At 43.4% G+C, this 12,596-nt stretch overlaps 1 protein-coding gene across 2 annotated transcripts; it reads left to right on the top strand.

Moving 5' to 3' along the window:
- Positions 1-651: 651 nt before the first annotated feature.
- On the top strand, positions 652-8,210 carry m6pr (mannose-6-phosphate receptor (cation dependent)). 2 transcript variants are annotated; one of them, XM_021590118.2, is made up of 7 exons: positions 652-1,064; positions 2,582-2,760; positions 3,125-3,291; positions 3,492-3,601; positions 3,765-3,895; positions 4,296-4,422; positions 5,803-8,210. In XM_021590118.2, exons 1-7 carry the CDS (start codon positions 1,059-1,061, stop codon positions 5,923-5,925), a joined length of 843 nt encoding a protein of 280 aa, XP_021445793.1. In that variant the 5' UTR covers positions 652-1,058; the 3' UTR covers positions 5,926-8,210. The 2 variants fall into 2 exon arrangements, with proteins under 2 accessions (XP_021445793.1, XP_036824741.1); XM_036968846.1 differs by lacking the exon at positions 652-1,064 and adding an exon at positions 1,477-1,494.
- The last annotated feature ends 4,386 nt before the right edge of the window (positions 8,211-12,596 follow it).

Here is a 12,596-nt window from a genome sequence, read left to right on the forward strand (position 1 = left end):
ACAAAACACCACATTTTCTTACCTTACAAAAAGAAACTGAACTGTATTTTAAGACAATGAAATACTCTACTAACAAAAAAGCTGTTAGAATTATAAGCCTATGCTTGTCCCTTAACGTCCTTGTGTAATGTGATATTGTACCCTCTAGCCCCGCCCCCAGCCCAATTGTCCATTGGATATTATTTATATATACTTGTGTTCCCACATGTACTTCATGTATTGATTTGTTGTTGATAAAAACATTTTTAAAAAAAATGTTTCCCATGACAATAATGCCCCATGAATTGAATGGTTAGAACAATGAGAGTTATTTCACTGGCTGTATAAATGTGAAAAATCCTCCCCACTGGGAGAAGATGGAACGATATGGAATTTTGCCGAGATCCTGCAATATTATCATCAATTAAACATTTGATCTCAATACATTTTTATGTTCCCAAAACTAGAATCTGTTATGAACAGAATGGACTACGTTTTGTAGACTTCACCCTGTCATGATTTTTTTATTTTTTTTATCGCGCTGTTTAGGAGTGCAAATGAGAATTTGGTTATTGCACACACTTCACAGAGTAGGCGTGCCCTAACGTAAATATGCAGATGTATACTAGAACGCGCCAATAGGATATCGCTAGCACGTGCTTAGCTCTGCCCTCTACGACTCATTTGATACCATTGGAAACGACAAGCTTGTGGTGTGTCTTGATTTAGTTAAATCTTTGCTACAGTCAAATGCGTTTCCTTGTTTAATTCCACTTCCGCATCTGACATAAAGTAACGCTAGACGCTGTATAATGATTTTATAGCATAAATAGTTTGTATTAAAGTACATTTTATAGCGGACTGTTAACGAACATGGTTTTGTAATTGTGCGTGATCGAAATTGATTACCAGGTGTTAGTCTGTTGCATTTGCATGACAAAACAGGCGACACGGTGTGCCATTTAGCTAGCTTAGCTTGCTTTTGCTAGCTACTTGACCAGACCAGCTAGATTGTAGCCACTTCAACCTACACTATTCATTGGCTACGCTAACGGAATAGCTGGCTACATCTTTTCAGAATGAAGGTATGTCTAAAAGTTGTTTGTGTTACAGTATCAGCCGGGCTAGGGGTGTATTCAGGATGCGTAACGTTCTACAGCGTTTCAAAAGTTGCATGACAGCTGCTTTGTTAATTACGGCCTTACCTATTTCGCAATGATTTACGACATCTACCACGGTGTTCATGTCAAGCTCGTTTCTGTAATTGAACGTTCAATTCAACACAGTTTATGTTCGACAGTTTTGCCTTGAGCGCTCACGGAACGTTGCAGCAACCATCCTGAATGCACCTAGGTCAGGGGTGTGCAAGTCAAGATGGCGGGATAGTTTCATTTCCTCCTGCAAACAGAGATGTTATGCCGCGTACTAAACAACTGACCTCAGAAATTTCGGCAGCGTAGCCTAGTGGTTAGAGCGTTGGACTAGTAACCAAGTTCATATCCCCGAGCTGACATGGTACAAATCTGTCGTTCTGCCCTTGAACAGGCTGTTCCTAGGTCGTCATTGAAAATAAGAATTTGTTCTTAACTGACTTGCCTAGTTAAAAAGGTTTTAAAAGAGCGTTCAAGACAACAGGAAACTCTAAGAAACGAGCTCCGATCATTAAAAAAAAGTCCTAATTCCAACGCGGGCCTCTAGAGCTCCGACTTTCCGAGCTATAAATCAGTGACGTCATGATTTGACCTCGTATTTTTCCGAGTTCTCTTGAACGCACCATTCTTGTAAACCGCTTTGCTGCGTAATTTCTTTCATATGGTCTGACTCGCTGTTGTAGCAGAGTTTTGTCTTGGTAGGCCTACTTGCACATGATATGTATCTCATGTCTTGGGAATCACAGAAATGGTGACAGTGTACAAAACATTAGGAACACCTTCCTAATATTGAGTTGCAACCTGCTTTCCCCTCAGAACAGCCTCAATTCTTTGGGGCATGGACTCAAAAGCTTTCCATAGGGATGCTGGCCCATGTTGACTTCAATACTTCCCGCAGTTGTGTCAAGTTGGCTGGATGTCCTTTTGGGTGATTGACCATTCATGATACACACAGGAAACTGTTGAGCTTGGAAAAAGCCAGCAGCGTTGCAGTTGTTGACACTCAAACCGTTGAGCCTGGGCACCTACTACCATACCTCCTTCAAAGGCACTTAAATATTTTGTCTTGCCCATTTACTCTCTGAATGACACATACAATCCATGTGCTTAAATCCTTCTTTAACCTGTCTTATCCCCTTCATCTATATTAATTGAAGTGGATTTAACAGGTGACATCAATAAGGGATCATAGCTTTCACCTGGTCAGTCTGTAATGGAAAGAGCAGGTGTTCCTAATGTTTTGTACACTCATTGTAAATATCACACGGCAGGTGTTTTTTCTCAGTAGTCCTACTACAGCGTTAAAAGTGCAGCACTCGTTTACTGCTTTTATCGGTGTCACTGTGTCAAATGAATTGGTTAGGCAATGAATCAGTCATGCAGTGAAACAGACCAAATAAGCCTTACTAAGTATATTATTTTAATCGTGTACCATTATATATTTCCCCCAGGTGTCCATGTCCCCCCCACACACAGCGACGTCTGTGCGGCTGTTAGTTCTGGCTGTTCAGCTGGTCCTGTTGGTGTGTGGAAGCCAGGCCCGTGACGACACCAAGAGGTGTAAGCTGTTCTCTGAGTCCCCGACAGAACGGAAGGTCCTCAGTCTTCTAGAACCACTCACTAACAAGAAGTAAGGAATTACCGTTTTAGAAAGTGAAAACATAAAAATATCCGTGGTATATCCTATTGCTTTACCAGGTGAGGGATATCAAAGCAAGGGTTATCAGAAAAAAGTAAGACCACACACACTGACGTCCATTGCTTGGGGAGGTGAAATTATACTTTGTCAGCTGTCACAGAAATTAGCTTTGCATGATGGTATAAAAAGGTTATTGTTCAGCAGTCAGGAGGCTACATTAAGCTTGGAAACTCCCTTAGTTTTAATTTTTCAGAGATTGTTAATTTTAGTCTACATCACTCATGTAACATCACACGTAACACTTATACAAGGTAACGTTACCACAGTTTTTTTTCCACGGTTCCCTTGGTTACAGTTTCTCTGTGGCGACGACAAGCGGCAAGGAGAGCTACACGTACCAGTTCCAGGTGTGTGGGGATGCGGGGAAAATGGTAGGAGCGGGACTCGTTCAGATCGACCATACGGAAAAAGAAAGTGAGACAGTGCTTGGCCTGTACACTGCAACACAGGCTATCGGAGGAAGTAAGAATGTCCAGTTCTTTATCTTTTCCTTTGGAAAAGTCATGTGCCGGTCTTATCAGTGTGTTACGGTATATTATAATATCTCTGTAAGTCAGCTCTAGCATGACCAGATATAGTGATGCCCTTTCTCTCTCCCCTTCCATCTCTCTCTCTCTCTCGCTTTTTCTCTCTCGCTCTCTGCTACCCATCACCCCCTACAGGTGACTGGGTGATGTTGATCTACAGCAACGGCACCAAGTATGACGGCCACTGTTCCAAGGAGATGAGGAAAGCCATTGTCATGATCTCCTGCAACAGAGGAGTGGAAATGGTGAGAGAGGGAAGGGAGGGTTTGGATCACTGTTGTGTGGTGATTTGACATGCCCCTCTCCCTGTCACACATTGACGCACACCTCTCTACATCCCCTCCTTATCGTCCTCCCTCTTGCTCAAACCTCTCTCTTTCTCTCTCTCTCTCCCCATGTATCTCTTAGGGGAAGCTGGAAGTGGTGTTGGAGGAGAGGGAGAGGGACAGGGACTGTTTCTATCTGTTTGAACTGGACTCCAGTGCGGTCTGTCCCGCTCTGCCATCTCAGCTCAGTGCAGGCTCCATAATACTCATCATGTTAGTACTAAGATTATGCATCCTTCCTGATTACACACATTCCGGCAACTACAGAAATACTCAGACTTATCCCCAACCCGCTGACTGGCACGCAGGGTAGCAACCAAAGCTCTCCATTTCTCTCTCCAACAAATACTCAATGCCCTATGAAATGGACTTGTCATTTGCTCACAACGAACAAAGCTACAAGACCAAGCAAAACAGATCATAAATATTACATATTTATTGGTATTCATTATGATAATGGTCTCTTATTTCCTCAACGCTTAACAAAACAGAACACCAGAATAATTATCACTGTGAATCATTGTGATGTTTGTTCATGTGTTAATTAATGGGATGGGTTTCCAACTGGGGATTCGACACCTTTTTAAAATGTTTATTCATTCCTCTGTCCCAGTGGGTTCGTCCTCTTGTCAGTGTACCTCATTTGTGGATTCCTCTACCAGCGTTTGATTGTCGGGGCCAAAGGGTTGCAGCAGTTCCCCAACTATGTCTTCTGGACGCAGGTTGGCAACCTGGCAGCGGTGAGTGTTTGTAGAAGTCACATCACTGTCTCACGTCAGGCGGCGTCACTACTACGTGAAGCTCGTCCCTCAACCGTTCTGTCTTGTAGGACGAGGACCTAATCGGGAAAAAAATCTAGTTTTTGTTCATCCGCCTAACACTAATTCCGATAATCGCTCCTCCCTTGGTAGCTATGACGTACTGGCTACTACGGCAAATTATGCTCGCTCAGTTGCGCAAACTTGCTCCAGCTAGCTGCCCAGTGCAAGGTGTTTGAATGGCCATACAGTAGCTAGTTTGCCAGCTTATTGATGAGGTACGGCAGCAAAGTTCTGGGACTGTTCTCAGAAATCAGCATGTATCTGACTCGGACAGATAGCACTGTGCCTCGCTACTTTGGAACATTTGGCCAACGCGATAATGTCCCAGAGAGCAGTCATCTGTGCCCTAGAACTCTGCGCGCTAATCACGGCAGAACAGATATCATTAACTCATTTATCCATTAGCTGGAACTTCACTACACTAGCTAGCTAGAGGGATTATTCAGCATGGAGTGTGTGAACTGGCATTATTAACATTCCGGCCTTTCATTTCATATGGATTTATTTGAGACTGGTTCAGTAAGCAGACAGCTAACAAATTTCTGTGCACATTTCGAATTTCATAAATACTGATTCTACCACCACAAAATACCTAGCTAGAGAATTAGCTAGTGAAGACTTGCTCATGAAAAAACATCAATATTAGCTACAGGTTTATTGTTTTTGGTAATATTAACTCTTGACTCTTTTGAAGGTGAAAGGGAGTTTAGTGGACGATGTCACTTTGGTAACATTTCTGAGCTTCTTTCTAGCTATGCCATGAGTTTTTGCGAGTTATCAGATAGCACAACGGCCATCTGCACTGAACTATCTAACGTGAGACTATGGATGTCACATATCTCTCTGGTACAATCCCAAACCCTATCCCCTATGAGTGTTTTAGGTTGGAAGAGGTTATATGGGTTGATTTGGGATTCAGGGTCTGTTGAAGGAGGGTATATGGGTTGATTTGGTATTTTAGTGTCTATGTTTGGGGTGGCAGGTAGCCTAGTGGTTAGAGCATTGGGCCAGTAACCGAAAGGTTGCTGGCTCGAATCCCTGAGCTGACACGATAAAAAATCTGTCATTCTGCTCCTGAACAAGGCAGTTCCTAGGCCGTCATTGTAAGTTAGAATTAGTTCTTAACTGACTTGCCTAGTTAAATACATTTTAAATCAAAATAAAATGTTGGAGGGTATATGGGTTGATTTGGGATTGTGTCTATGTTGTGCATTACTTGAGGGCACTTCGTTGTTCTTTTGAGGGCTCAGATTGGCTGGTCAGTCATAACTCTTCTCACTCTCTCTCCCTCACCCTCAGGATGGATGTAATTTTGTGTGTAGGACACAGGGCCCCGAAGAGGAACCTCCCACATACAGGGGTGTGTCCACAGAGCCAGAGGAGCAACCAGAAGAGAGGGATGACCACTTGCTTCCCATGTGATCTGATGTCAGTAGTGGGAGGGATCTATCCCGTGTGAAGCTTTTGATACTTCGGATAGATATTGCCCTTAGGCACAGATCTAGGGTCATCACTTACTCTCTCCAAGTCTGGAGAAACATAAAACTGACCTCAGTTCAGTGTCTAGGTGCAACTTCATCCTAGTTCATTTTGACAGTTTCAGGGATGAGTTTAGAGGTGGGCACACTAGTTTATGGAAGGCTGGAGGATCTAAGTGTTTAGGATCTACTCCTAAACACTTAGTTTGTTATATTAGATGGTAAGTCACCTGCCCTGGTTTGCATGGCCCAGGAGTCATTATTTGGAGGTGGCAACAAAAACCTGGATACACTTTTCTTTTTTTTCCTTTCATGAACTGGAGTGGCCACCTCTGGATGGAGAGTGACGTCTCAGACTCTGTTACATCTGGTTCATCTGGCACAATAGGTGTCGTTACTAGTTAACACTGCCACAAAGTCATGAAACCCGTCTATTTCTACAATTTAAAATCTGATTTTTAAACCTAACTAACCTTAGCCACACTGATAACCTGATGCCTAAGCCTGACTTTTAAATTAAATTTCATTAATTTTCATGATAGAGCCAATTTTGACTTTGTGGCTGTCTAATCTAGTGGAAACCGTAAGGCCTTTCTGACGTGTTAGTGCTGACACAATGCAACCATAGAAGCTGTTCCTAACATGTGACTCCCATCCAGTTTGTTTCAGTAGCTGATGGCTGTGTACTGACTCGTAGGTCACACTTTATTTGAAGGTCTGCTTATACACTGCTTAGAATAATTTTTACATGGTAATATTACAGTAAGTGAATACGCAGGCTTTTGTTCATGATGTATATGCTTACAGGTCATTGTAATTAAATGGTTTATACATTTAAAATGGTTAGCTATATTTACGATTGTTAAGAAATAATAAACACTCTTAGCCTAAAGTTTTCGACTGGGTAAAAATATGTAATAACGACCTTCAAATGAAGTTGTACCACAATATAGTACAGAGCCATTTCATCCAATGCACTGCTAGACACACATTTAGTCCGTATTGCTGTTTTAGAGTAGGATGCTGACTGGGCCTTGACCAAAATGTACTTTTGACCCGTTCTACCTTTTCCTTAGCTATTTGAAGAGTAGGGTTGGAACCAATTCCATTTTAATTCTGTTCCCATCAGTTCACTTCCTATGTTGACAAAATTGAAAATGCATTGACCCAAACCATGGTACTGAGTAGTAGCCTACTGTTATGCTGTGTTCATAACCAAGTGGGAAGGTGGTAATTACCAGTTGTGAAGTTGTTAATACTAGTTGGATGCATTTTACGTTCTTTGAAATCGTTGAGAAACACTGATTGGCTAATGGCCAACAAGCAGCGTCGACTGTAAATTAAAAGTACAGCTTTCACACTTGTAAACAAATTATAGTGTTAAAAAAACATATTAATGGATTTTTATAAATGATGTTTTGTTGCATTTAACAGCCAAAATATGCTGTTATCGAGGTAATTTTCTTATAGGTGATGTCAGAGGTCACCATGAGGGAGAAGTCGGAGCACAGGGATCATAGACAATTTTCCCACTAGTAATTACCAGTTGGAAGGGTGTTCAAGTGGATAAATCCCAGTCGTATGTGGTAAATACCACCTTCCCACTTGGTTATGAATGCAGCATTAATGATCCTGAGGACATTGATGATGATTTTGTAATATAATGCTGTGATTGAACAGGTCCTTTATAAGGCAACAGAAGGCACTTTGTGTTCAACAGTAAAATGGAGGAACTTAAGTAGTTTATATAATCAAGAAAAATACACATGTACTATCTGTGACATGTGGGTGAATGTTGTTTTTTAATTTTGTTTTTGCTTCTTTATGGTGTTTTTAAAACAAAAAAAAACTTGGCCCATGGCACTCGCTTAGTTCAATCAAGACCTGAAAGATGGCATTAGTTAGACCCGGCCCGGGACAACAGGCCCCAATGAGATGTGGCGAAATGGATCAGAACCAAACCAGGTCTGGGTTCAATGGATTTGGCTAGTTCGGTCTTTGGCTTTAGTTTGTGATGCTATTTGTACTTGCAGATGAGGGGAAGAGTAAAAGAGAATTTGTTTAGTTTGTTTTGCGCTTTTGCATCAAAATTAAATATGAATAAAGTGTTTGATTACAGTTCTGAATCTGTCATGTATGACACGTTTTAGTGTGCTGGCGTGTTAGCAGGGGCAATTACCTCCCTAAGCAACACAATGTAAAACATAATAAATATATTTTTTAAAACAACTGCTCTCTGTATGTACTGATAAAATATGATTCATATTTAACCAATATACAACTGGTAAGGGCTGTTCTAATGCACGGCGTGAAGCAGAGTGCCTGAATACAGCCCTTAGCCGTGGCTGAGAGGCTGGACTGAGGGCTTGTAGGCCTGTTGTAAGGCATGTCCTCACCAGACATCACAGACAACAACCCACCGTCTCTGGACCAGGCGACTGGTAAAAAGTGCTCTTCACTGATGAGTCGCAGTTTTGTCTCACCAGGGGTGATGGTTGGATTTGCGTTTATTGTCGAAGGAATGAGTGTTAAACCAATGCCTGTACTCTGGAAGGGGATCGATTTGGGGGTGGAGGGTCCGTCATGGTCTGGGGCGGTGTGTCACTGCATCATTGGACTGAACTTGTCATTGCAGGCAATCTCAACGCTGTGCGTTACAGGGAAGACATCCTCCTCCCTCGTGTGGTACCCTTCCTGCAGGCTCATTCTGACATGACCCTCCAGCATGACAATGCCACCAGCCATACTGCTCGTTCTGTGTGTGATTTCCTGCAAGACAGGAATGTCAGTGTTCTGCCATGGCCAGTGAAGAGCCCGGATCTCAATCCTTTTGAGCACGTCTGGGACCTGTTGGATCGGAGGGTGAGGGCTAGATTCCCCCAAGAAATGTCCGGGAACTTGCAGGTGCCTTGGTGGAAGAGTGGGGTAACATCTCACAGCAATAACTAGCAAAGCTGGTGCAGTCCATGAGGAGGAGATGCACTGGCAGTAGTTAATGCTGCTGGTGGCCACACCAGATACTGACTTTTGATTTTGACCCCCCCCCCCCCCTTTTGTTCAGGGACACATTATTCCATTTCTGTTCGTCACATGTCTGTGGAACTTGTTCAGTTTATGTCTCAGTTGTTGAATTGTATGTTCATACAAATATTTACACATGTTAAGTTTGCTGAAAATAAATGCAGTTGACAGTGAGAGGACATTCGTTTTTTTGCTGAGTTTAGATAAAAATAAATTAAGATTTTCCAGTTTAATAAGTCATATTACTGACATATCTGTATCATGCTCATGTGCATCATGAGCTATACTTTTTTTTTGCAATCTAGAGTCCCTAACTGTAAACACTTCATTGATGAATGACTCATTTTGTATGATTGACAAGTTTTTCAGGGCAAGGATGAAGAGTCCATCAAGGCATTTTCCATTGAGGACACTACCGTGGGGATCTACATTATCAAAGACCAGGGGTGGAATCAGAGGACATGATATGGCCCAGACCAAGATAATGAAGCTGGTACCGCAGCAATGTCTTCCCTCTCCTTGTCTTTCCTTCTCTCTCTCTGTCTCTGTCTCTGTCTCTCTCTCTGTCTCGCTTTCTGTCTCTGTCTCTCTCTCTCTCTCTCTCTCTCTCTCTCTCTCCTTTCTCTCGGTCTCCCTCTGTCTTATTTGGCATCTGTTTCTCTCTTGTATTTGGAGGGCTGTGGCATGTGGAGACTCGTTGTAGAGGAGAAGCCATGAAACCTTGAATAAGGGTTTCAAATTTGGGGAAATGACACTCTCTAATTGTTTTATATTTTTTACATTTTGTCAGGAAATGCAGCTCTGTCTCAGGTTCTGCTGTGGTGCAGTGGTTGCACAGCCTTTCCTCTACAGGGAGCCAGGTTTTCCTGTGTCTACCCTTCTCAATGGCAAGGCTGTGCTCACTGAGCCTGTACTTTGTCAAGTAGACTATCATACTACCACAGTTATTGAGGTTGAGTTTCCCTCTGGAATATGAGGTTGTGGAGGGCTAAGTAGCAAGCCAACACCTCCACCTGGAGTAGGGCCCTCATCTTGTCTATCAGCCTGGACAGAGGGCTCTATCTGCAGGTAACTCCAGCGGAAGTCCCTGGGAGGGTCCCCTCCCTGGTGGTAGTGTCTCACAATCATCACTGCTCTCTTCGTCTGAGAACACTTTTCTACCTCCCCCTCCCTATTCAGAATGTACATGTAGGTCTGGACCTGGTAGCTGTACTGGTGACTGTTGGGGATTTTAGTGACCAGTTTCCCAACCATGTTGCCGGTAGTGCATTTGCATTCGATCACGAGCCGCTCACGTTTCTTCTTTTCAGCCGCCTTTCTGTTTTTTAGAGAATTGCCCGTCTGGATTTGGGGCAGGAAGTCCAACCTTCCGCTGAGGAATCCATACTCCACCTTGTTGCCTTTGGTGTATGATGCTGTCCTGGTTCCACCTGACCCGCCCTCTCCCAGCTCATGAAAGAACTTGAGCATTTCCAACTCATCTGCTTCATTCTGGAAGAACATACCGAACCTCCAAGGCCCGGGTGACACTCCGTTCCTCCAAAACACTGACTTGTCACAATACTCTTTGCTTACAATGTCTTTCACATTCACTCTGGTTCCTTTAGTCACTATCGAAGACACCTCCCCCACCTCCAACCTAGCCCAACTCCTGGTGGCACTGGTGTACATAGCCGGTGTTGAGACAGCCGTATCACTATTCCTCAGCCTGAACCCTCGGCCTGTGTTGGTCTTGTTCTCCCTCCAGTGTTTCCTACTCTGCTCTTTATCATCCTCTTGGTCAAAGAAGAGGAGTTTTATGATTTGAAGGACCTGATTGTCCCTTTTCATGGACAGAAAGTTTTTAACCTCCCGGCAGCCCAGTCGAGGAACGGCTTTGAACCGGATGTTAAAGTGTTCCAGGTCTGGGATGATGGCCTGGACATCCTGGATTCTGCTCTCCATGTTAGCCAGCTCAATCATCTGGGGTTAGGACACCTTCAGGGAGCCTGACGCTCAGTGATTTCATCAGCTGGAGGTAGTCCTGCTGGGTTAGATGTGAGTCTTCTCCTGTTCTTCCACCAACCACAGCGCTATCTCCAGCTTCAACATCTCCTCTCTGTCCTACCTCATCCTCACCCCTCCTCCCAATCCAGCTCCCCCTTCACCTCTTACACCTAAACTTCCATCACCTCTCCCACCCACCCCTCTGTTCACTCTTACTCTCTTCTCTATCTTCAGTTCTACTGGTTCTACATCTCCCTGGCCTAGACCGTCTCTATTTGCAGCCCCCCCCCCCCCCCCTTCCTCTCCCTCGTCTCCCTGGACCTCCGTCCCTTACTTTGAGTTCTTCGCCATTTTCTATCCCTTCGACCTTTCCATTCTCTCTAATATTCCTCTTTCCATTTGTTCCTTTGACATTTGTGACACTTATAACCGATTTGATTACTAGCTCTGTACTTCCGCCTGCAACTCCCCCCCCCCCCCCTGTATTTACTCCATGCTGCTCCTACTCTGCCTCCCCCCTTTCCAACACCGGTCTTTGCAACCTTTCCTCCAATATTTTCCTGACCGACCTCCCTTCGCTTCTCTTTCCCTTAACTGGAGGTCTTAATTCCTCACCCCCTTCGGCACTACCTCCTTTTCCCCTTGTCTGTCGCTCCTTCACTCCTCTGTTTTCCCTTCTTCCTCCTCTGCCAAAGCTACGATCTCATGTGGAAGCCTGTCATGTTGGCAGAGTTGCGGTCAGAGACTAGCCTCTGTAGTGGATGGAAATGGAAAAATGAAAAGAAAGACCAGTTGGTTTGGTGCTTTGTTGAAGTGACTCACAATCAGACATGCCTCAAAGTAGAAAAGACTGGGATCTGCCAGCCCACTATTTCACAATATCCTCTCTCATTCTTGTCAGTTTGTTTTCTCCATGATAGTGGTGTAATCATTGGCATATGCCTAAAAGAGGCAACTGTTAAAGATATTGAAAAGGCCCCAAAGCAGTTACAAATTAGCAACATATTGTAGAAATTGGTATTTGTAACATTACACAAATTGCAGGAAAACATATTTTTGCAGGATGTAAAATATCATACGAAATGGATGAAGTTATACACAATTGTGCACAATTTTCGGGGACCTGTTTTGGCTCGTGAGCTCTACTTTCAAAACTACTGGCTGAAATTATACAAAATCTTTATTACGCATCTGTTATTCTACAACAAATAATTATATGGGCTCACTGTCTTTTTCAAGTGGCTTCATTCAAGTCTTCCAGGTCTTTTATTTGGACCCTTGCTGAGAACAGTAGCCTTTCTGAAATGTACTACTGTTGATAGGTCGTTGTGATATGTTGTACTGTACAATTTAGCCTTTGTCAATGGCAGATACTGTTGTTGCTTAAGTCTCCACCTTAGTTTCCACTGCTGTGTGTCATCCTGAACTGGATTGTCCTGTTTGGTGTGAGAGCACGTCACACACTCTCTCTCTCTTTCTGTCATGTCAGCCTTGTATTTGGAGTTGTCTTCAGGTGTGCATGAACTTTATAGCATGCGAGTCCTCTTACTCTCCCTCTGTTTCTTCAAATTATGAAGATTACACATTTTTCCCTTCTATTTTGTATAA

This window comes from Oncorhynchus mykiss, chromosome 3 (genome assembly GCF_013265735.2).
Source record: "Oncorhynchus mykiss isolate Arlee chromosome 3, USDA_OmykA_1.1, whole genome shotgun sequence".
Lineage (NCBI taxonomy): Eukaryota > Metazoa > Chordata > Actinopteri > Salmoniformes > Salmonidae > Oncorhynchus > Oncorhynchus mykiss.